Source organism: Helianthus annuus, chromosome 1 (assembly GCF_002127325.2).
Source record: "Helianthus annuus cultivar XRQ/B chromosome 1, HanXRQr2.0-SUNRISE, whole genome shotgun sequence".
NCBI lineage: Eukaryota > Viridiplantae > Streptophyta > Magnoliopsida > Asterales > Asteraceae > Helianthus > Helianthus annuus.
Genome location: NC_035433.2, coordinates 3,932,072 through 3,958,412, shown reverse-complemented (window position 1 = coordinate 3,958,412; position 26,341 = coordinate 3,932,072). Strand labels below are relative to the sequence as shown.

Sequence of the window (26,341 nt, the reverse complement as noted above, 5' to 3'; positions counted from 1 at the left end):
TCCTCGCGATTAAACCATATTTATTCTTCGAAACTAACCGGTCTAAGCTTAGGCTATGTTAAAAGACCCGTTAGGATTCTAATAGGTTATTATAACCTTCGTTCCAGAATAGGAGCCCAGTAAAAGACACGTGCATTTTTGAATTTGTGATTATACTTGCTCAGGTAAATACTTTTAACTTATTTTCCCTTATACGGGCTTGGGGGTACGGTATATAAAATACCGCTTGGTCGGGCAATTGACCCCATCTCATTAGTAGTTGGGTATTATCAATGTGACCCATTTAAAAACTTGGTGTTGTTTGCTTTTATGCCTTTGGGAGCTTAATGACCATGTCCCGGATATCCTTGGCATCATTCTTGGCCACGACCTTGACACCCGGGTGTAGGCGTACACCCGGTATTATGTCCATTATTTTTAAGGTATTAACGTTGGCTTCCCGCCGCGGACTTATACCATGTGGTGTGTCATTTAACCTTAAACCCGATACGACTCGGGCGACTGAACGGTTAACAAACATGTAAATCTTTTACAAGTTTAACTCTGATTAATTATTCCCAAGTTATAAAATGTTTTGTGCCTTGTGCATTTAAAACCAATTTTTAAATATTTTCAAAATGAGTCAGTTAAATTGTATTTACCAGTGCAAACTGACGTATTTTCCCCAAAAAGATTAAGTGCAGGTGCTATACGCAATAGGCTGGTTTCTCCTTAGCATCGTAGAGTCTCGCAAGCTTTTGGGATGCATATATCTGTTGAACAAATTCTTTCTTTTTACTTCGATCCGCCTGTGGATCTATTTTGACTGGTTGTGATACTTGATATTACAATTAATAGTTGAAATAAATTCTATTTTCATTTGCTTCCGCTGTGCATTATAATTTGTGTTGTTTGACATATGATGATATCAACTACGTCACGTAATCCCCCACCGGGCCCACCGGTGACACGTGGAAATTAGAGGTGTGACAAGTTGGTATCAGAGCCAACACTGAGTGAATTAAACACTAGCCTTTTGTGTTTAATCTCAGTGCACAAATTGCACATTCTTCGAGTTCCAAGTCTAGACATTGAACATAGGACAAACTCTGAATTATTTTATTTTTGAGTCTTTTATTATATTGTTGTTGTTGTCTGATTATCATATGCAGGTCATCATGCCACCCAGATTCCTTCGCGGTAGAGGCAAAGGACCCGTGTCAGGTCATGATCACGATGCCGGGCCGTCGCATCGACGTACTCCTTCCATCACCATGAGCACCAGCCCGCAAGAGCCATGGAGACTCTATATTGAACCTGGAAGGCGATCTGTATCCCTTAGCTCCTCTCCTTCGTACCAACACTCATTTGGGCCCCATTCAGAAAACGAGCCCAACAACCAGCCGCCAGCTTTCATACCTTTACAGAGATCCAACTCTCATCACTCTTTTGGCGACCCAACACCCGTTTTCCAAAGCCAATTTAACCCGGCTAACCTTCTACCAGAACCCGTGGGTTTTAACCCACTTGGACCGGAAGACCACTTTTCAGGGGAAAACGACATGGATGAGGATACTGACCCCGTGGAGCCTGCATCAGGAACGCCGAATCATCCCATTGAGATCTCAGATGGATCATCATTCCATGGATCGCCATACCGCGGACCGGACAGTTTATGGAGAAATTCAATCAGTATGATTGGTATTTCACCTCGTCTGAGCACTCGCATCACGAGCAGCAACAGGATCCTTCGGTAGGTCATCAATTTGTGGCAGTCACACCGCCGCCACCACCGCCAGTAGAGCAGCAGCCGCCTCCGGAGCCACCGAGGCGAAGAAGGTCGAACGCACGGATGTCCGTGCGAGGTGGAGTTCGAATTAGTACTCCCCAGCCATCAACTGGCAGCCATTATCCGCCACTTCAGGAGGAAGAGGACCCATATAATGGTGGTCCGTCAAGCCCTATACCAGATGTCAACTCAGTACCTATGGTACCACCTTTGGGTTTCGATAACCCGATTCCTGCGTATGCTGGGTCAGCGGCATACAACCCATTCGAGCAGCCAACGCACACCCACTACAACTACAACTACGGTTATGCGGAGGTAGATCCGTACCAAGTAGCTCGGGATTACAATGCCCTTCATCCTGAAGGACCATATGGAGGGCCATGGACTACTGGTTACCCGACTTATGGGTACCAGCATCAGCCACCTCCTCCACCGATGTATCAGCCGCCACAGCCACAGATTCAGCAGGAAGTCCTTGAGAGGCTAAACCAAGTTGAACAAGAAGTTCGTGAAGACCGCAGAGAGCGGCAAGGTTTCTTCAAAGGGCTGTCAGACTTGCTTAAGGGGAAGTCGAAGAGGAGGGGTCATTGAAAACCCTGATTATTTTATTTAGATGTCATTCAGTCCCTGCGTGGGCTTGTTATTCCAGTATTCAGCTCCTGCGTGAGCATGTGGTTTGTATTCCGCTCCTGCGTGAGCAAGTTTGGTTAGTTAACCCCTGCGTGGGTTTGTTCTTGTTTCCCGCCCCTGCGTGGGCATTTTTATTTATTTTTAGTAGAAGTCCCGTTTGGGCAATTGTTGTACTGTTTTAAAACAATTGGTGAGATGTTTTAATTAAGTTTTCATTTTATTGCATGCATAAAAAAATGAAAATAAATGAAATATTTAAAAGGATCTGCCATTATAATTAATTGGTAAAATCTAAAGTGAACCAAGACCTAGCTTTATAAAACAAGGCCAGGATGGTAGTTCCATAATTTGGTTAAGATCCATAATTAACATCTCAATTTAGGACTATTCTGCGTTAATTACTAAAAGAATCTTAGGGGTAAAACCTAGCCTTTGTGTTATTCAAACCTGGCCAAGATGGTATAACCCACATAATAGATTCCAATTATTAACATCTAGTATGTTAATGCTCTTGGCAAACTGTGAATCAGTAAAGTCACACAGGCCATGTATATTTGGGTTAATTTCTAAATTCCCTTAAAAATTATTTAACCACTTCTTTGAAAGTGAAGTGCCTGTGGGCAATAATTAAATGTCCTCCGTGACTAAGGACAGTGGTAGCTCATGACTCCCTGTTAATTAATGGTAGAGAATTATGATTCGACCTAAAACACCTAGATACTGTAAATCTTGGTTATTAAATATCTTCACTGTCTTTGTGACTAGGCCTTATGTGCTAATAATAAAGTATTATAGGATAATAACAACATCCTAATGTTTTAATGAATTAACCTAAAATGGCAATTTAAAACCTTGGTTAATAAAACATAAAATACTATAAAGAGCCTTTAAGTGAAAAATCTTGTCTATTAATTATATGTAGCGTTGAAGCTACATGACCAGATCAGAGGAAGCCAATAGCCATCCGGTTGAGAACCGTGATGATGCAAAGTTCCTAGTGACTAGTGCCGAGTTGAAAGCGATTGTGAATGAAGCAGTTGAGAAAGCCTTAGCGCGACAGTACAGTGAGTACAGTGAAACCCACAGTAGAACTCTGTCTGCACCACATGCGAAACCAAAGAATCATTCTGAGATTCGCAACAAGCCGCCACCTACTCCTTCCAAACCTAAGAAAGATGAGGATCGTCATTCCTCAAATGAAAACAGTGTTCACCCCAAGAAGCTTGTGGTTGATGAAGCCCCACGTGCTAAGGGTTGCACGTATAAGTATTTTGTGTCATGTAAACCTCGAGAGTTTACAGGGGAGAAAGGGGCAGTTGATTGTATGACATGGCTTGATGAGATTGAGACAGTGGTAGACATCAGTGGATGTGCTGAGAGGGATATGGTTAAGTTTGCATCCCAGTCTTTCAAAGGTGAGGCTCTAGCCTGGTGGGGAGCATTGATCCAGGCTTCTGGAAAAGCTACCCTGTACAGTATGTCTTGGGAGCAGTTTGTTGCTCTTATCAAGGAAAACTACTGCCCTCAGCATGAGGTTGAGCGTATTGAATCCGATTTCCTATCCTTGGTTATGAAGAACCTTGATTGCCAAGCATACCTCACCAGTTTCAACACCTTATCCAGATTGGTACCTTATCTGGTAACCCCTGAACCAAAAAGGATCGCGCGTTTTATTGGGGGTTTGGCCTCAGAGATCAAGGCCAGTGTGAAGGCCTCGCGACCTGTTACATTCCGATCTGTCACCGACTTATCTCTGTCTCTCACTCAGGATGCAGCGAGACAGAGAGCTCTAAGAAGTTCGGAATCTGACAAGAGAAAACGTGAAGATGATAATTCACGTCTATCAAACAAGAAACATAAGGGAAACCATGACGGTAAGAAGAGCTCCGAGGCCAGGAGGAGCGAGCATCGGTCGGGCGATAAGCCCAAGTGCAAGACATGTCAAAAGCACCACTTTGGAAGGTGCAGGTTTGAACAGAAATCCCAGTCTAAAATGTGTGGGATATGCAAGTCTTCTGAACACCGGACTCTTGAATGCAAGAAGTTAAAGGATGCAACTTGTTTCAGTTGCAATGAGAAGGGGCACATCAAGACTAACTGCCCGAAGAATGCCAAGAAGGCGGAAGAAGGAAAGAAGACCAATGCCAGGGTCTTTCAAATGAATGTTCAAGAAGCCATCCAGAACGATAATGTCATAACTGGTACGTTTCTCATTAATGACGTTTTCGCAAGAGTATTATTTGATTCTGGCGCAGATAAGTCTTTTGTGGATAGTAAATTCTGTGAGCTGCTATGATTGCCTGTTAAAACCCTTAGTGCAAAGTATGAGGTAGAGTTAGCAGATGGTACCTTAGAAACAGTCTCGACTGTGTTAGATGGATGTGCTATATCCATTAGGAACCACTCTTTTCCTCTATCCCTGCTACCCTTCAAATTAGCCGGTTTCGATGTAGTATTGGGCATGGATTGGTTATCGCATAACCAAGCCCAGATTGTATGCAGTAGAAGGCAAGTAATAATCAAGACTCCATCTGGTGAATCTCTCACCATTCAAGGAGATACGCGTCATGGATTGCCTAAGCAGATGTCTATGCTCAAGGCGTCCCAATGTTTGAAGAATGGTTGTGTCGTCTATATGGCACAAGTAACCATTGATGAGCAAAAGCCCAAGATTGAAGATATCCCCGTTATATCCGAATACCCTGAAGTCTTTCCAGAAGAACTGCCTGGTTTGCCACCAGACAGGCAAGTGGAATTCAAAATTGATATCGTTCCTGGAGCTGCACCTATTGCTAGAGCGCCTTATAGGCTAGCACCAACGGAGATGAAGGAATTAAGAACGCAGCTAGATGATTTGCTAGCCAAAGGTTTCATTAGACCTAGTTCGTCTCCTTGGGGAGCACCGATTTTATTCGTCAAGAAGAAAGATGGTTCGATGCGTCTATGTATCGATTACCGAGAGCTCAACAAAGTTACCATTAAGAATAGGTATCCTCTACCCAGAATCGACGATCTATTCAATCAACTTCAAGGGGCAAGCTACTTCTCCAAGATCGACCTGAGATCGGGATATCATCAGTTGAAGGTTAAGGAAGAAGACGTGCACAAGACTGCGTTTAGGACTCGTTATGGCCACTACGAGTTCCTAGTAATGCCGTTCGGACTCACAAACGCACCTGCCGCATTCATGGATCTCATGAATCGCGTTTGCAAGCCTTATTTGGATAAATTTGTTATCATCTTCATCGATGACATTCTCATTTATTCCAAGAGTAAAGCTGATCACGAGAAACACCTCCGCAGTATTCTGAAGCTGCTTCATCAAGAAAGGCTATATGCAAAGTTTTCCAAATGTGAGTTTTGGTTGAGAGAAGTTCAATTTCTTGGACATGTGGTCAGTGAGCGTGGTATTCAAGTGGATCCCGCTAAAGTTGAAGCTGTCATGAATTGGCAGGAGCCAAAGACGCCTACGGAAATCCGCAGTTTCCTAGGTTTAGCTGGATACTACAGGAGATTCATCGAAAATTTCTCAAGAATTGCAGCACCCCTAACTTTGCTGACTCGCAAGAATAGCAAGTTCAATTGGGGACCTAAGCAGCAAGAGTCATTCGATACTTTGAAGCAAAAATTAAGTAACGCTCACGTGTTGACGTTACCTGATGGGATTGATGAATTTGTAGTATATTGTGATGCATCACACACCGGGATGGGTTGTGTGTTGATGCAGAAAGGCAAGGTCATTGCCTACGCTTCGCGACAATTGAAAGTGCACGAGAAGAATTACACCACTCATGATTTGGAATTGGGTGCCGTTGTATTTGCACTAAAATTGTGGAGGCACTATTTGTATGGCACTAAATGTGTGATCTATTCTGATCACAAAAGCCTTCAGCACCTGTTCAACCAGAAAGAATTAAACATGAGGCAGCGACGTTGGATGGAAACTCTAAATGACTATGATTGTGAAATACGATACCATCCAGGCAAGGCCAATGTAGTCGCAGATGCCCTGAGCAGGAAGGAAAGGATAAAGCCAATCAGAATCAATGCCAAGAGCATTGAGGTTAGGAACAGTCTAAATGAAAGATTGTTAGCTGCACAGAAAGAAGCAGTGCTAGAAGCTAACTACCCGAATGAAAAGCTAGGAGTGACAGAAGAACAGTTATCCTATGGCAAGGACGGAATCCTGAGATTGAATGGAAGAATATGGGTTCCTATTTTTGGAGGTCTTCGTGACGTTATCCTTAAAGAAGCCCACAGTTCCAAATATTCCGTCCATCCTGGAGCGGACAAGATGTACCAGGATGTAAAGGCAAATTACTGGTGGATAGGCTTGAAAAAGTCTATAGCCACCCATGTGGCTAAATGTCTGACGTGCGCTCAAGTTAAAGCTGAGCATCAGAAACCGTCAGGTTTGCTGCAACAGCCTGAGATTCCTACCTGGAAATGGGAAATGGTGACAATGGATTTCATTACCAAGTTGCCTAAAACGCCGAAGGGAAATGACACTATTTGGGTGATAGTTAATCGACTGACTAAGTCAGCTCATTTCCTACCCATTAGAGAAACTTTCAGTTCTGACATGCTAGCCCAACTGTACGTGGATAAGATAGTAGCCCTGCATGGCGTACCAGTATCCATCATCTCTGATAGGGATACCAGATATACATCTCACTTCTGGAAAAGTTTCCAAAAGTCCCTGGGTACGCAATTGAATTTTAGTACAGCTTATCATCCTCAGACGGATGGGCAAAGTGAGCATACTATTCAAACCTTGGAGGACATGCTTCGGGCATGCGTGATTGACCTAGGAGGAAGTTGGGATAGGCACCTACCTCTGATCGAATTTTCCTACAATAATAGCTACCACACCAGCATTAAGGCTGCGCCTTTTGAGGCATTATATGGTAGAAAGTGCAGAACACCCATTTGTTGGGCAGAGGTAGGAGACGTCCACTTATCAGGACCAGAATTAGTCCTGGAGACGACTGACAAAGTTACCCAAATCACTGAGCACCTAAAAGCTGCCCGTGATAGGCAAAGAAGCTATGCTGATGGTAAGCGAAAGTCCCTCAAATTTGAGGTTGGCGATAAAGTTCTGCTCAAGGTATCACCTTGGAAAGGGGTAATGAGATTTGGCAAGAAAGGTAAGTTAAGCCCAAGATACATTGGACCATTCGAGATCATCGAATGTGTAGGATCAGTGGCTTATAAGTTGAACTTACCTGAAGAGCTTAGTGGTATTCACAATGTGTTCCACATCTGCAATTTGAAGAAATGTCTGGCTGATGAATCGCTAGTCATACCGCATACAGTCATACAGATGTGCATATTGATGAAAGCTTGAAGTTTATAGAAAAACCTGTGTCGATTGAGGACCGACAGGTAAAGAAGCTTCGAAGGAAGCACGTACCCATTGTCAAGGTTAAATGGGAGGGCCGCAGAGGTCCTGATTATACGTGGGAGTTAGAATCCACGATGAAGGAGAAATACCCTCAATTGTTTCAGTAAATCTCGAGGTCGAGATTTCTTTTAAGGGGGTGAGGATGTAACACCTCGAAAATTCTTGTCCATTAGAATAAAGACACGTGTCATGTGTGACAGATGTGTCAGAGAAACCGGATTTTAATAAAGAGATATGTGGTAGGATTTCTAATAAAAAGGGGCGTCATGTATTTAAAATGCCTCTGAACGACCCAAGGGCGACACGTTATTAAATCACCTCTGAGCGACCCGACATTCTTATAAATCCCAAGATCCTTAAATCGATTGATGATCATCTCATACGATAACCGGTTGCTCCTGAATAAATAAAGTTTCATCTTTATTAAGGACTATGGAATTATAGGTTGTTACTACTCCTAATCTAAACAAAATCCTGGTAAATAAGTTTTGTTATAGTTTGGCCAACTTCTATGAAAATCCAAGACTCATCCTTGGTAATCTCCGTCAAATTTTCAAGACTCTTATGAGTTAAATGGAGTGGGGAACATGTAAGAGTTTTCCCTTCATGCAATGGCTGTGTAAGTGGTCCCATAAGCTGCAAAAGAAATGCATGTTTCGAATTTTGTGGTTGCATGGTCAAGACTTAAAAGTTTGCAAACTTTTGTCTTCTGGCCATCGCTTACGGACCGCAAGGCCCTTGGCTTACGGTCCGTAAGAAGGGTACCTGGGAATGTTCCCCATGGATCGGTTACGGACCGCAAAGCCCTAGGCTTACGGTCCGTAAGGTGGGCACCTGAACCATGTTTCAGTAAAGTCGGTTACGGACCGCAAATCATGTAGCATACGGTCCGTAAGAGGTCCTTACGGACCGTAAGGCCTCAAGCTTACGGTCCGTAAGACCGTCGCTGGCAGTATGTTTTGGACAGCTGCCTGTCCAGCCCTTTAACCGACTTAAAACGTAAAATTCTGATTCTATGGGCTTCCTAGGCAGTATATAGACCCATAGGGACATCTGGGATGATCTTGTAACTATCCTAGAGTTGCTTGGCAAGATCCTAAGGCATCTAGTTCACTATATAAAGAGTTCAAGTGTGTTCTTTGAGTGACTTGGGTTCTCCAATGGAGACCCAAGTTCAATTCCCATTAGTGCCACTTTGGTGGCCACCGACACCCGCTTTAAAGCCGGACCGAGGACACTCGAGGTCTCGGGTTTGAAACATGTTTCTTACCCCTCTTTGATGGCTATGGGTATTTGCCGCCAGGGATCCTTGTCGGGTGGTGAACTGGGAAGGGAGATCCCTTCCGCGGTCAGGGGTACCGTGCAACTACCCTTTTTTTAATCCATCTTAGGACTCTTGTAAGTGTCCTTAACCATCTCTAATCCTTTCTAGCTTAGCTAATTAAGTAAAAGTCAAACCGTCGTAATTAAGGTTTGACTTCGTGATTAAGCATAATGTGCTTTGTCTAATCACGAATTAAAGATACCTTTAGGAAGGTAATTAAGTGGGTAACAAACCCTTAAAAGGGTGTTTCCAGATTCCCACTCTAAGCATGCTAATTGTCGAGTCAAAGCTAATTATAAAAAGTCAACAGAATGCTAAATTTCAAATTAACGCATAATTAGCAATGTAGGTTGAATGTAACCTGTTTGAACATTAATATAACTTGGTAATAAGTATAAGAACATGTTCCAACATGTTCAACTCGACAATTTTCTGTTTAGACCCGGTTCGGAACCGAAAGTCGCATAAGTTTGACTTTCACTTTGACCTTCAGTTCTGACCCGTTTTAGTCAAGATTAAAAATACCTTAGAACTTCTTTTGAACCTATTAACATGTTAGTATATCCTCCTGTGATTATACAATGTGGTTCATTAGATATCTTGTTCATATGCATGTTTCCATTAAATGCCCATATGTTGACCATTATGCCCGAATGTCCAAAAATTATAATTTTTGAAAATGTAAAAGGGTAGACACCTTAGTTACTGAAATATAAAGTTGTCCCCAAAATTTGACATCAGTTTGAGGTCTAGATTAAGAGTTATGCTCGTTAGCGTGATTAGAAGCTTTCTTAATAAATAATTAGCGTATTTAACGCATAACCTATCTAAACCCGAATTTTATACCAAAACTTTATACCCACTGTTATATAATAATATTTTGGGAATTTTAAAGATTTTTATTCATTTTTAGGCTGAGCATATCTAGAGGTTCTAAGCTTATTTCGGCTTATGCCGATTTTACCCTTTACGGTCATAAAATGAGTTTTACATAACCTTTTGACCCCAAACCTTTTCCTACTGATTTGTTATATTAAATATGATATTTTGAGCCTTCTGGAAATATAAAAATATCAGCTTTCCTTTTAAAACCCGGAAATGGCTCCAAATCGCCTTTTTAGGCATTTTTACGACATAGGATATGTCAGAACGAGTTTATATATAAAAGGTCTAATACCTACTGATATATTTTATAAAAATATATATTATAACAGTAGACTAAAGTTGGAAACTCAGATTTTCCGTTTTTACCCTTTTAGCCTATGTAAAATTACCAAAATGCCCCCATGAGGCGTAATTGGCGTATAAAAACATTTGGGGCATATTTGGACATACCTTACTGATATTACAATATATTTGGTGCATATAATCTCAGGAAAACTTGCATATGACTTATATGGTTACTCGTTACGCACTTTCGCGTTCGGATCGGCTTATGTGACAAGTTCACTCATATTAGCCGAAACGGGTCAAACCATATCGTCTAAGTCTCAAAATTCAGAATGTGTTTAGTTTACCCATATTATACAAGTATCCAAGCTTGTAGGGTCTAAATCACATTCCTTCCCGGTTTTCGCATTCCTCGCGATTAAACCATATTTATTCTTCGAAACTAACCGGTCTAAGCTTAGGCTATGTTAAAAGACCCGTTAGGATTCTAATAGGTTATTATAACCTTCGTTCCAGAATAGGAGCCCAGTAAAAGACACGTGCATTTTTGAATTTGTGGTTATACTTGCTCAGGTAAATACTTTTAACTTATTTTCCCTTATACGGGCTTGGGGGTACGGTATATAAAATACCGCTTGGTCGGGCAATTGACCCCATCTCATTAGTAGTTGGGTATTATCAATGTGACCCGTTTAAAAACTTGGTGTTGTTTGCTTTTATGCCTTTGGGAGCTTAATGACCATGTCCCGGATATCCTTGGCATCATTCTTGGCCACGAACTTGACACCCGGGTGTAGGCGTACACCCGGTATTATGTCCATTATTTTTAAGGTATTAACGTTGGCTTCCCGCCGCGGACTTATACCATGTGGTGTGTCATTTAACCTTAAACCCGATACGACTCGGGCGACTGAACGGTTAACAAACATGTAAATCTTTTACAAGTTTAACTCTGATTAATTATTCCCAAGTTATAAAATGTTTTGTGCCTTGTGCATTTAAAACCAATTTTTAAATATTTTCAAAATGCGTCAGTTAAATTGTATTTACCAGTGCAAACTGACGTATTTTCCCCAAAAAGATTAAGTGCAGGTGCTATACGCAATAGGCTGGTTTCTCCTTAGCATCGTAGAGTCTCGCAAGCTTTTGGGATGCATATATCTGTTGAACAAATTCTTTCTTTTTACTTCGATCCGCCTGTGGATCTATTTTGACTGGTTGTGATACTTGATATTACAATTAATAGTTGAAATAAATTCTATTTTCATTTGCTTCCACTGTGCATTATAATTTGTGTTGTTTGACATATGATGATATCAACTACGTCACGTAATCCCCCACCGGGCCCACCGGTGACACGTGGAAATTAGGGGTGTGACAGTGTTTATGCCGGAAGCCTGAAACCTACTTCATAAAACGTCCTTGTACTTGAAAACTCAATCAGAATGGCAAAATTGTAAATTGTTAAAAATTTGTTCAGTGTACAAAATTTTCATGCCTTGGTACTTTTGTAAATGATGTCGACGAATCAGAACATGGTCGAGGAAACAGATCCTTATCGACGAAACAGAATCTGGTCAAAGTCAAGTTTTAATTTTGGTCAACCTTTGGTCAAACCTGTTTGGTGTTCGACGAAACAGACTGTGTCGTCGAGGTGATGACGAAACAGAATAGCCCATTTATGTTTCGTCATGGGCTAATCTTACAGGCCCAAGTCAGGCCCAGGTTTCCGTTTCGTCGAAGCCCAAATGCGTTTCGTCGAGCTTTCTGTTTCGCCGAGGGGGTCGGTGTATAAAAGTCCAACATGTCAGACTTTTGGTCACTTTTTCAAACCAAAACTGTTCATCTTCTCTCCAAACACTCAAAACCCCCATATCTTCGGTTACCCTCACAATCACTCGAATCATCAGATTTTCTTCAAAATTTCACAAAACTCAAAGGTGCAAACATGTTCATGCTCTTATTTTTCATATATTGCACCGTCGGTTTTCATCGGAAACCCTCGAAGACCCTCTGTGACCTTGGTTTCTTTGATGTTTTGTGTTTAATGTTGAACTTGTTGTTGTTTCTTCCTGTATATGTTATATCTAGGGTATGGATGTTTTGATTTGCCATGATTTGGGTTTTAGTTTGTGTAGTTTAAAACAGGGGATGATGAACCGTTGTGGTTTTTGAAGGTTTAAATGGGTTTTAACCGAAAACAGGATCTTTATCAGTCTTGGGATATGATTTCTAACTTGTTTAGGTTATTCAAAGAACTGATATTGATTTTTGATGATCTGCAATCAATTTAAACCTCACACGGCGAAACGCCCAATTTCAAAACCCTAACCTTGGCGAATCAGATGATCGGCGAATCAGACAGTCGGCGAATCAGATTGTCGGCGAAACGGAATGGTCAACGAAACAGAACTGGTCAACTACCAAATTATGTTTCGTCGAACTGGTTTCTGTTTCGTCGAAGACTTAATCGACGAATCGCAGTGGTCACCGAATCAGATCTGGTCAACTATCAAGTTCTGTTTCGTCGAGCCTACTTCTGTTTCGTCGAATGACTTCTGTTTCGTCGTCCATGCCTTAGGAAATTTCACAGTCTGTAATTTGTTCACAGTAGACATGGTTTGATAGGCTATCTGTCAAATGGATACATGAATTTGTATCCATACATGTCTAAATGCATTTGTAATGTGATTGTTGCTTATTGTGGACGTTTCAAATTGCAGATGGCACCGAAAGAAGGAAAAAGAAAGCCCGCAACAAAGAAGGAAAACAAAACTGAAGAGGAGATAATGTCCGAGAAACGCCACAATCAAATTGCCTACTTGGATCCGGATGAAAAACTTGCTGAATTGAAAGACATCACAAAGTGGATCAGGGAGTCTCGTATAAACTATGCCGTTACGTTCTCGACGCCTGTGTACAAGTCACTTATCAAGGCGTTCTGGGATTCAGCGAATGTTGTGCAAATAGATGGCAAGGACGTTATCAGAGGACGTGTGAACAATGTGGATGTGATCGTATCTCCGGATATTCTGAACGAAGTACTTCAACTACAAGACAATCCGGACGCTCCAGATTCTATCCCAATTATGTGTACGCGAGGCTGCTTGCTACGCATGAAATGTACCGGAGACATCTTCAGCGCGCAAATCAATAAAGGTGATATGCCGTTACGATACAAATTTCTGCTACACATTCTCATCCAGTGCCTCAGCAATAGACGTGCCGGTTATGACATGGCTGGCAACGATCTAGTCGGTTTTATGGTGGCCTTGGTGCTGAACAAACCGTTTAGCATCTCAAGGTACATCTTTGGCAACATGAAAGAAAACTTGACAATAACTGGGAGGAGCAGAATAATTGGGAACAAGTTCTGGATGTATCCACGATTCCTTCAAACGGTTATGAATGTTCACCATCCAGATCTTCCTAAAGCCGAAAACGATGTTCTGAAGATCGAAGCAATGAACTTCAATTCTTTAAGGATTATTAAGAATCTTGCGCACAAAAGATACAAGGAAAGCAATCCTCCAAGAAAGTTGTTTGGTGCTCTGGGTGATACTGCATACGTTGCTCCTGAAGAGAACAAGTGGCGTCATGATGACAGTCAGTCCGATGATGAAGAACCTAAATTAAAAAGGAGAATGAGTGAGAAGTTTGGTCCAGATCCGATTGATTCGGATAGTTCAGGGAGTGATAGTGATGATGAGGGTGGAGATCGTAGCGATACTGGTGCCGTTGGTGCATCTAGTGTTGGAACTACTGGTGGTACGTCAGCTGGTGGTACATCAGCGGGTGGTACATCAGCAGGGGGAGTGTCAGCTGGTGATACGTCAGCCGGTGGTGATGATGAGGCTGAATCTGATTCAGATGATGATCATCTGATTGAACCTGGATACGAGATGTATTTCGACGAACGCGGTGTAAAAAGATTCAGGAGGATTCGACCAGAAGATGATCCGGAATACGTTCCCTCTGATTCGGAAGCTGAACGTCTAAGGAAAAGAAAAGCAGAAAAATCTGCAGAGCATCAGAAAAAGAAGAAGGCTCGCAAATACTTAAGTACCTCTACTCGAGAATTTGTGCCTCATGCTCCAGTTCAAGGACCACCTGTAGTCTCTTCAGCCCCTGAGACACAAACTGTTTCTCCTCAGGCTATTCCTCAAAGAACCATGGCTGAAGCGATTAGAGCAACAACCTCTCAGCCGAGTGGTGAACGTCAGAGGATCTTCCTGGAAATGACTCAAGAGGAGAAGAATAACTTTCTATTCTCTCATCTTGAAGCAGCGTCGGGTCGTATCCAAAGGCAAACATATTTTATCAGGATCACGAAAAACGATCAAATCTCTCATCAGGTGGACATTGATAGGTTGAAGTCCACGGTTGGCGAACAACAAGCTGTCATACAACGCCAACAAGCTGAGATCGATCAACTTAAGGCTGAAAACGTCCGATTAAGAGCTGCAGACGAAGAAAGACAAAGAAGTAGCTCTGTACTTCAAAAGTTAGCTGAAGACCTGAAAGGTAGATGTGACTTCATGAAAGACTGGTATGAGTCACGAAACACAACTATAGCTGAAGGTGTGAAGAAGATAACTGGTGGGTATGATTTTCTTCGTAAGAGGGTGGCTACTCTGTGGGAAGACAGGTGTAAACAACAAGAGATTATGCAGAAGAGGGATGAGGATCCAAAAGATCAAGGAAACCCAGATCCTTCTGCTACTTCACAACAGCCCCCAACCACTACCTCCTCTGCAATAGTCATTTATTAGCCGTCGGTGATAGGATCATCTCAAGGAACATCCAGCGGAGCAGTTACTGAAGAACAATTGCTTGAAGCTTTGGCTGGTACATCCTCTGTTCCTAGCTCAGCTGATCTGGCATTACAGGTTGTCCATCCGGTTACCGGAGAATTTCTTGAGGAAGGTGAGATTGTTGATGATCTCTCGCATCAGCAGTTGATCACTTTGAAAGCAATGCGAGATATTAATGATGCTGAGATTGAGAAGATGCCGAGTGAGCCGGAATCTACTAGTGCTGAGAACATTGATGAAATTGTCTTCGAGGGAGATGTGAAGAAATCGTCGTATGTTCGACAAGATGGTACTGAGTTCGCCCCGTTTGACGAAGATTGGTTAAAAGACAATGTAGAGGACATCGATGAACATCTAAAGAACCGCGATACATCAGAAAATGCCTCGGATGCTTTCTCTGCGTGGCGTCAACGATTCTTGTCAAGGGTTTCTAAGCCCGTACCAGAGGCTACTCAGGTTGACTACTTACAGCTCGAAAAAGCTAAGCCTAGTGGGCGGATTCTCTGCTGGATGTTTGTGAAAGAAATACATTGTGTTGCAATTAAGCGGGAGTTTGGGATCCAGTACTTCCGGTCACTGCTTAGCATTCTATCGTTGCCGTTCTATGATGTGGCAGCACTAACAAAGATTGAGCTGATAAATCGCTAAAACTTTGAAGGTGCATCTTTATTCGCGCGATTGATCAAGATGAACAAGAAGTCGGGGTGGAAAGACAAGTCTTACAAGCCACAGTTCCCCAGGTATCAGCAGATAAAGTTTACGCTTGATCCGGCAACCAACACTGCCTGATACAAGCTTGTTTACGAACCGGCGAAAGTAGTAGACAAGAGAATTTCAGGCTGTTGGATCCAACGTGGATAGTCAATATGTCCGCATCCGACATCAACAAGTTGTACCGGCATGATATATTCTATGAAGACAAGGACGCACATCAGGCGTTAAAGTTTCAGCGCGTCGCTTGCTTCTGTTACTATAGGGGAATACATTCGGGCAGTTCATGGTCCGAACGACACTGAAGAAGGAAGATATAAAGACCGAAGACCAGTAACAGACAAGGGGGAGTTTGTTGATGCATTTTTGTGTCTGTCACTAGTCTTGTACTTTACGATGTATTTTGTACGGTCGTTTATAGTTTATCGAGTCTGTATTCGCAGTCGACCAAGTCGGATATCCTCCTATCCGCTTGTGTCTGGCTTATTTGTCTCTTTGTTATGTAATGGTCGTTAAACAATGCATGTTGCATGTTAAGGGTAGTTCTGTCTTTATGTAAATGTTATCTGATGCCTGTTGTTTTGCTGTCTGTTATGCAGCACACATTAACACATTGCAGCCTTCGATGAAACAGGTCTGTTTCGTCGAACACATGTCGACGAAACAGACTTTGATATGTTGTTTCTGTTTCGTCAAGGTCAGCGACGAATCGCATGTGTTTCGTCGTCTGATGGGCTAAGTTTTGGGCTCATTTCTGTTTCGTCGGCCCAACTCCTGTTTCGTCGATCTTAATAGCCCAGCTGCTATATAAAGGCTCAGATAGTCACAGTTTCAAGTTAGAGATGAGAGAATACCCTGAAAGTCTGTAAACTGTGTTTGTATCAGTTGTGCATTCTCATCCAGTTAATCAAACGATTGTGTTTCTTTGGTTAACCACTGTGTTTACTTTGTTCTATGTTTGGTTTGGCTTAGTTAAGTGGATTCCGCAGACTTAACTTTGTTTGTTATAAACAAGGGTTTGGTAGTGAAAATCGATCCTCCGATTTCGGGACCTACAATTGTGAAGCCAAAAAAAAGTTGTTTGACGAATGCTTAAAGGAGAAAGAAACAGAGGGAAAGTTGCATAAACTAATGATGCACATATAGAGGGGTACAGTAGCTACGAGGAATTTGATGGTGACATTCTTACACCCGGTGAAAGTGAGGACGATGATATCAGGGGTAAGAAGTATAAGGAAGCTGCTCCATCTGTAACTGAACACACTAACTGGAAGAAATTCATTTGGAAGGTAGGAACAAGGTTTGCATCAAGGGATGCCTTTAAAGAGGCAGTGAGAAGGTATTCAGTGATGGTGGGGAAGCATGGACATTCATATCAGGTCAGCAGAAGGTACCACTTTTCTATGATGCTTACTAGAAATACCTGTGTTATATTCTGCATAGTATTAACACTTGTGATCATGCAGGGTCTATTGAATGTTGTTGCACTAATATGGCCAAGAGCAGAGCATAGAAACTGTGCACGACACATCTATGCTAACTGGCACAAGACATTCAAGGATGAGGAGTTGAAGGAACTGTATTGGAAAGCTACAAGGGCTTATTGTGAACCTGAGTACATTCAAGCACTTAATGAGATGAGATCAATCAACCCTGATGCAGTAGAAGCATTATTGAAGCATGATAAAACTTGTTTCAATAGATGTTACTTGAAAACTCACACTAAATGTGATGTTATAGTGAACAACATGGCAGAAACATTCAATGGTTACATCATCAATGCAAGGTCAAAGCATATTATTCACATGTTAGAGGATATCAGAATTCAGATCATGAGTAGGTTAGTGACAAAAAAAAAACAGAAATGGCTGTCAAAGATGTTGTCATCTGCCCTAATATACAAGAAAAACTAGAGTTTTCAAAAGGTGCAACTTATAGGTGTGAAGTGTACCCCTCATCTTATCAAGTTTTCCAAGTAAGAGACTTTGATGATGTGTCTGTTGACTTGGATAAGAGAACCTGCACATGTAGAAAGTGGGAACTTAGGGGATATCCATGTAAGCATGTGTGTGCTGTGGCTGGGTTTTTACATAAGAATGCAGAAGATTATGTGGACCAATGTTACCACAAAGATACATACATGAAGATTTATGACTTCACAATCCCTCCATTGCCTAGTGAAAAGTATTGGCCAAAGGTTGATTATCCAATGGATACACCTCCAATAAAAGTTGCTCCTGGTAGGCCTAAGAAGAACAGAAAGAGAGACCCTCATGAGGATCCTAAAAAGCCAGGAAAACTAACTAAGCATGGGGTTATAATGACATGTGGTATTTTTGGAGCAAGAGGTCATAACAAGAGAAAATGTGCTGAAAAAGGGAACATGAATACAGGTGGACATTTAGTGTTTTATTTCATTTGTTGTAGATCTCTAATTATGCTAACTACTGTGATTTTATTGCTCACATCTGAACTTGGATCAAAGAGACAGAAGGGGAACATAAGGAAGAGAAAGTCAACTCAAAGGTCAACACAACAGTCAACTCAACAGTAGTCAACTTAACAGACAAGTCAACTCAACAGCCAACCCACCAGTCAAAGAGGGGGCAAACTGTCAGCTAAAAGAGGAAGACCAAGAGGGAAGGGCAACAGAGAAGGATGTACTTAGTTGGTGAATGTTTGACTTATGTTTGGACAATTTAATGTTTTGTAATGCTTGTTTTGGACAAGAATCATGTAGGCTTAATGTTAAGTAATGAATCTATGTAATGTAATGACTTAATGTGGTATGTAATGTTTTGGTTAGTTAATATTAATGATGCAGGGGTAATTTGGTCATTTTACAGGTGTGGTATATATATGTCAGTGGGTTATATAAGTTTTAAAGCATGCAGGGTAATTTGGCAATTTTACAGGTGTGGTATATATATGTCAGTGGGTTATACAAATTTTAAAGCATGCAGGGGTAATTTGGTCATTTTACATGTGTGGTGTGTATATTGCAGTGGGTTATATGAGCTTTAAAGCTTGCAGGGGTAAATTGGTCATTTGACAGTTGTGGTATATTTATGTCAGGTCTGTGGTCATTTGATCAGTTTGGATTGTTCATTACCATTTCACTAATATGGGTCAAAATAGATATTGGTCATTCACTTATGTTTGTTCATGTATGTTTGGTCAAAACAGACAACTGTTTGCTGCACATATATGTTTGGTGATTACCAACTGACTAATATGGGTCAAAACAGATATTGGTCACTTATGTTTGGCTGCACTTTGGTTTGGTTATCACAAAAACATGACAAATGGGTCAAAACAGACAATTGTTTGCTGCACTTATATTTGGTGATTACCTAATCACTAATATGGGTCAAAACAGATGTTTGGTCACTTATGTTTGGCTGCACTTTGGGTCAAAACAGACAACTGTTTGCTGCACTTATGTTTGGTGATTACCAAATCACTAATATGGGTCAAAACAGACCACTGTTGGTCATTCACTTATGTTTGGCTGCACTTTGGTTTGGTGATTACCAAATCATGACAAATGGGTCAAAACAGACCATTAATAACTTCAACTGTCAACTTTGGTTTGGCCAATAAACATACTAAACAACTGTCATGACAAATGGGTCAAAACACTTTGGTTTGGCCAATAAACATACTAAACAACTGTCAACTTCTTTTCATTAATAACTTCAATATTGTACAACCTAATTAAATCACTTGTTCAAAATGTATATCCATATGGCAATGACAAAACACATAGTAAACAGAAATGGTTGCTTCCACATGGACTTTTTGCCAAGAATTTGTCTTTTCAGCATCGTGTTCTCTTCGAGTAGCAACTTGTTCTGCAATTCCAAGTTCTCATTTTTCAATTCTTGATAACTTACTGGACTTGAACTACAGTTTGAATGTGCTTCGAAAAATTTGTCGAAATCTTGTTTCCACATAAAGAACTTGCAATCGGATAACTACAAAACAATATACCAACTTCAGTTTCAACAAGAATTTAAGTTCAATCCATAAGTAAACAACTTACAGGCCATTGAGGGCAACCATAAAATTGATCACCATGTCGAACACTTTTAGGACCAGCGATGCGAAGAACAGCAACAATTTCATGATGACAATACAAGTTTCCATCCAAATCAACCTTGAACAATTTAGGGGTTCGGTTCACACTCCACAATGAATTGAAAGATGAACTCATCTCGATTAGGGTTTCTGTGGGATGAATCGATGATATTGTGGGATGAATCGATGAATTGTGGGATGAATCGGAGCTTTTGCAGTGATTGTGGGATGAATGGAGATTAGGGTTTACTTTGGGATGTCTGTGTTATAAACGAGGAGACATAACACCTCAGATTACACATCAGCATTTACACATCAGCCAAATGGTGCCACTTCGGACAAATGACTAACCAAGTTAGAGAATATTTAACTGAGTGGTGCCAGTGCAAACAAAAAGTCAAGTTGGGGGTGCCGGGTGTCAAAGTGTTAGTTGCGGGTGGCAACGGCCAAAGGCCGATAGTTGCAGGTGATAAGATCCAATAACCCTTTATACTTTTATCCTTCAACTTTTAGTATTTACACTCACAATCCTTTAACCTTCAAAAGACTTTGAAATCGAATTTTACGTGTTTATATTTATGTACGATTCGTTATAAATTTAAATTTATTTACATTTCGAGCATATTTTTTTCGGTTGCTATACCAAACCAAAATACATATCGACCGAAACCCTGCCGCGTAGAGCGGGTAATCTTACTAGTTGAAGCATAATTTCCAACCCAAAAAGCTGGGTCCTAACTTGAAGTTATCTTCAAATAACAAAAAAGGCTGGTTCACAGAGGTTAGAAGCCTTGTGGCTCATCCTTTTATTCCCAGATCAGACAGAATGCAAGCAACAGTGTCATAAATTTCAAGTTACACAGCCTCAGTAGTAGCATAAATATTTGCTATACATAAATATAAATATAAATATTAAATATAAATAGCGCTTTTCAAACGTGACACGATACTTCATACAACACACTTCATATATAAATATATATATTTATCTTACTATATAACACCTGAAAAATGCAGCCGCACGTGGAACCCCGGGTCAGATTTAGAATCTAAATCAACATCTTCAACTACCTTGTTTGCGGTGAACTTTGACTTTGACCCGACAGCTGCACTTCCCCTGAGGAACTCGTTTGACCCTGAGGAAACATCAAACCAACTGAACTACTTGAATGAGGATCCATTTGGGACCTTTCGGAGAATGAAGTCGAAGAAGCCATGGTCATGTATGGTGCGATTGGTATGTCGGATGGTCCGTAGCTGACTGGACCTGGAAGCGGATGGTCAAACTTGCATGTGCGCCCGAACTTGCAATGTCCGTTTTGCATGTAGAAACTACACGGCTCCACCCCCTGTTCATGTTCGTTCACAAAAGTTTATTTCAGTTTAAAGGAAATCATATCTCTGTGGTTCTAAAACAAACACCTCCGGCCCCTCTCTCTCTATATATATATACCCTCTCTCTCTCTATATATACACACACACACACATAAAACACATGTTTCAACTATTAATTAAGAGTAAAATGCCATTTTCGTCCCTAAGGTTTGGCCAGTTTTGTGACTTTTGTCCAAAGATTTGTTTTTCGCATTTGGATCCAAAAGGGTTTGAAATCTTGTCACTATTATCCACCTCGTTAACTCCATCCATTTTTCTCCGTTAAGTCAGAGGTATTTCCATCTTTTTTTGCTAACTTAAAGGGCAATTCAGTCTTTTTCACTTTATGTAAAAAGACCAAATACCCCTGAAAAAGACCGAATGAAAATGGCAAGATTTCAAACCTTTTGGATCCAGATGTGGAAAAACAAACCTTTGGACGAAAGTCGCAAAACTAACCAAACCTCAGGGACGAAAAATGGCCTTTTACTCGTTAATTCCCAATAAATTTGACCAACTAAAAGAAAGTTATCATCTTTAATAAACTTATTAAGCCTAATTAATCTCCTAGACCATAGTTGTCAATAGCGGCTATAGCGCGCTATGTAGCGAGGCGACCAAGTGTCGCTATTTGGGTCATAGCGATCAACAGCGTGAATAGCGACAGTTAGTTTTTTTCTTTTTTCTTTTTTCTTTTTTTTTTTTTGATGTAAATAGCAGTTAGATATAGCTATAAAATAGCTGGCTTTATAGGTTTTTGTTAAATATACATGTAAGATAGCATATATATACCCTTGTCGCTATTCGCTATTAACAACTATGTCCTAGACTCAGCTCACTGACATGAAGATAATATTCAGACATCATGGCCCATCAAGTGCGTTATCTTCTAATTAATAAGATTCTAACGGGCTTACCGGACGCAGAGGAAAACCAAGGGGGCTGAGCACACAATTATCCTTCGATATAGCCCAATCTGGCGGATGATGAAACTTACATGAGGCCCCAAACTTACAATCACCAGTTTTCATGTAGTATTGACATTCAGGTTGACCGGGTCTTTCCGGAAATACTTTTTCAGTTTGACCACTGCTTATCGGGCCAGGAGATGGTGTCAAGGGACGATATTGTGCTGCAAAAGGCGGCCCCGACGTATTCACTCCATATACAGATGTTTGAGCACCCGGAGACAGAACCGGGCTCACACGTCCCTGCATCTCATAAACTATTATTACCACACTAACTATATGTTTATATATATATAGAGGCCGGTTATTGTACAAATTGCCTTAACGTACGTTGCGTACGAGATGCAGTATCAACATGCGATTTTTTTTAACATGCGAACTTTTTTTTATATCATGCGATCTTTGGTTTTTTACAACATGCGAGATTTCCTTTATGGGGTTATAACGTGCGAACTTGCCATAGCGTACGCTCGTACGTTAAGGCATTTTGTACGATACACTTTTTCTATATATATATAGAGGCCAATTATTGTACAATCGGGCTTAACGTACATTGCGTACGCGAGGCATTATGAACATACGATTTTGGTATTACTGAACGTCATGCGATTTGGGTTATCTTTTATATCATGCGATAACGATTTTTTTTACATCCATGCGATTTATACATATATACATGCGATTTTGGTTGGTTGTTTTGAACATGCGAAATTTGATTCCCCCATGCGATTTCATGTTATGAACGTGCGATTTCTAGTCGCGTACGTAATGTACGTTAAGGCCAATTGTACGATATACTTTTTCTATATATATCTATAGAGAGAGAGATGTTCCGGTACATATGGGTCTTATACAAATTGGCTTAACGTAAGAAGTGAAGGAGGGATTTTTTTTTTATTTTTTTTTTCTCATCTTATTAAGCACATTAAGTACGTATTTTAGTCCCATAATCTAAAAAAAATAAAATATCATGATTTTACACTAGTAGAGTAATTATGCAATTACTGTAGTAGAGTAGAGTAATTATGTAATTACTGTAGTAATTATAATTACTCTACAAAAATTACATAATTACTCTACTAGTGTAAAATCATGAATTTTTTTTGTATGTTAAGACTCATCTGTATGTGATCCTTCCACTATATATATATGAGTGTAAAATAACAATTTATTAAATGATTGTAATCTTTCTTACCGAGTAAGGACTCCAATTCGGTAACGGAACCATGCCGGGTGAAAGTAATATAGGACCATAAGCACCGGGCGGGTATGAACCAGGTACTAATGGTGGCCTCGCAACCCTATAGCCTGCGGCTGATGGACCGGCGGCGTATTGTTCAGGTGACGGAGACTGCACTGTTGAATAAAATGGACGTGCAGATGCTGCTGGCGGCATTGATTCGCCAGTCGGTTGAGGATGGTGGAATTTACAAGCTATACCAAATTTGCACTGCCCCGTTTTCAAATAGTAGGAGCATTCCTTCTCTTCCTGTTTTAACACACAAAAGTTTGCAGCTTTAACAATTAGCAAGTGTAAAAAGACAGGATATAAACTAGAAATAGTTACCGGTCGTAATGGATATCCGTAAATATTTAGCGGCACGTTACTCAAAGATCCACCCGCGTGTCTAGGATGGTGAAACTTACAAGATGCACCAAACTTACAAGTGCCTGTTCTTAAATAATACTACACATGAACAAATAAATAAATAAACAAATAGAGCACTGCAACGTTCAGAAACTCAGACAAACAAACAGATTCCATGCAGAAGTTGAATAATAATAAAAAAAGAGCACCTGGCAAGGAGGTTCTCCCGGTCGCTCTGGGTAAGCTCCCACTCCTGCGTTTCTTGCAGCCCCTCCAGCCTAACAAATATTATTATTATCACTTACAAAACTTCAAAATGTTAATTTAACCGTACCGTAACTTATCAGTAAAAACAGCTTATGCACGCTCTGTTTCATTTCAAGCAGGAGTCTAGTTTTCTTTTTGAACATTTCTTCACACCTAAATGCCACCTAACCTTGAACTTGCAAAAAATTGAACCCCGCCACTTTAGCGGACTGTTAACAGTTAACACCATACTGTAAATTATTAGTGACAACAATTTATACGCGCTCTAATCATGCCTCTTATCATTATATGATCAATAACTACAATCTATTTATTCTATTTCCAATAGTCCTAACTAACTCATGCCAAAAAAACAGTCATAACAAAATTCCAAACAACATTAACAGAAAAACAAAGGATCAAAGGCATTACGGAGCTACTGCGATCCGGAGGGTGATTATATCTGCACTTGCTACCATATCCACAAGTCCCAGTTCTCATATAATACGCACAATCCGCCATTCCCGGTCGCTCGGGATAAAACTCTCCACCTCTCACTCCCCACAGCCCCAACCGCCTCATCGATTCTACACACACAATCACACTAACTCAATCAATCAACCAAACACACAACATATCAACACTAACATTCATACATTGTTCAAAACCCTAAAAAAACGTTCAACAATGTAAATAATAAATAATAATATATAAACTAGTAAACAACTACCTTCAAGCCCGGTATCTTGACCCGGTTGAATCCACTCCGGTTGCTGGACATGCTCCGGACCCTGCGACCCGACCCGACCCGTACTACGTCCGTACATCTCCATGAATTAGGTTTTCGAACCTCCTATTTACAAAATTACGAAGCGAATTCGACGAATTCAAGACGAAATCGAATGAAACAACACGTGAAGAGGTTAATGCACGGTGATTTGTGGAACGATCGAGAGAATTAGGGCTCGATCGAACGTGAATACGTGTGTGTGTGTGAATATGTGTGTTTGTGTGTGTGTGTACTCTCACTGCATCAACTTTATTGTGTGTGTGTGTGTGTGTTTGAAGGGGTTTGATTCTGTGCAATTGCGAGTGCAACTTTATTTGTTTGATTTTGTTTGGTGGAAAAAGAAAAACGAGATGAGTAACCGACACTGCTAGTTGTGAAATTACTCTTTTGTCCTTTGTCTTACTTTTGTTATTTCCTTGTCTTGTGAGAGTTATAAACTAGTTATAATGTGAGGGTTTGAAGGGTGGTTTTGTCTTTTGGTGGATTTTGTGGAGTTTTAATTATTGGGTGTGTGAATTTTTATTTGTCCCGGAATAAATATGATTAAATTGTGGATTTAAATGTTGTACAAAACAATTTGGAAATTTACTTAATGAAGTAGATGGTAGATTTTATGTTTTATTTGTATTTAAATGTTAGCTAGTATTTAATTATAATTAATGATATTTTTTTAATGTTTTAGGGTTTTTTAATTTTTTTTAGTTATTTTTACAATCTCATGTGTATTTTTATTTGGTTTAAAGATGAGAAAATATTTGAGAGACAAAGATGAGAATAGTGAAAAAAATGAAAAATGTCAATTCATTTGTTATATTGTTTGGTTGACGAGATTACAAATATTTATTTTACTTAATTTGTGTTTTGAGTACAAAAAATGTGGATGAGAGATGTATGTATGTACATATGTATGTGAAGAATGCATAGTTTTATTTTTTATGAATATAGTATTGATTTTTTTTTATTTAAATTCATATGTGTATACGATATATGCATGAATGTACATTTTTTTATTTTTTATAAACAAAATTAGGAAAAAATATAAAAACCAAACAAAGAGTGGATGAAGAGAAATAAACATTTTTTTTTAATTTTTCATTAGAGTAAAATACGTTTTTGACCTCTGTGATTATATCATTTTTACCCTATTAGCCAAAAAGAAACTTTTTGTCATCTGTACCCTCAAGGTCTTTTTATCTAACTATTTTGGCCCTTGCGACTAACATCATTCATAACCCATGTTAGAAAAAGGTCATGTGGCCCTCATGTGAGGGGCAATTAAGTCATTCTACCTACTCACTTTAAATCTTTTATAAAAACTCTTCCATTAAATTCACTTCATCTTTTTCACCTTTTCATGTGCAAACGCTAATTCCATCATGGCACCGCATCAGCGAAACCCGAATACCCAGTTATCGATCGCAACCCACCCTTCACGAAAATTGTGGGTAACTACAACACTCTGGACTACCTTCGG

General features: G+C 40.3%; 1 protein-coding gene across 1 annotated transcript; it reads right to left on the bottom strand.

Moving 5' to 3' along the window:
• Window positions 1-20,679: 20,679 nt before the first annotated feature.
• LOC110942707 (zinc finger CCCH domain-containing protein 32) lies at window positions 20,680-25,170 on the bottom strand. The gene is made up of 7 exons (XM_022184476.2): window positions 24,808-25,170; window positions 24,510-24,664; window positions 24,041-24,109; window positions 23,811-23,930; window positions 23,439-23,732; window positions 22,193-22,486; window positions 20,680-21,250 (listed from the first exon to the last, which is right to left on the bottom strand). The coding sequence occupies exons 1-7, from the start codon at window positions 24,908-24,910 to the stop codon at window positions 20,969-20,971; spliced, it is 1,317 nt and encodes a 438-aa protein (XP_022040168.1). The 5' UTR covers window positions 24,911-25,170; the 3' UTR covers window positions 20,680-20,968.
• Window positions 25,171-26,341: the final 1,171 nt, after the last annotated feature.

Coding starts and splice junctions, on each gene's coding strand:
- LOC110942707 (XM_022184476.2), bottom strand. CDS start 24,910: ATGGAGATGTACGGACGTAGTACGGGTCGGGTCGGGTCGCAGGGTCCG. Junction 23,931..24,040: donor CGGGAGAACCTCCTTGCCAG/GTGCTCTTTTTT, acceptor GTTCATGTGTAG/TATTATTTAAGAACAGGCAC. Junction 21,251..22,192: donor TTGGTTTTCCTCTGCGTCCG/GTAAGCCCGTTA, acceptor GAACATGAACAG/GGGGTGGAGCCGTGTAGTTT.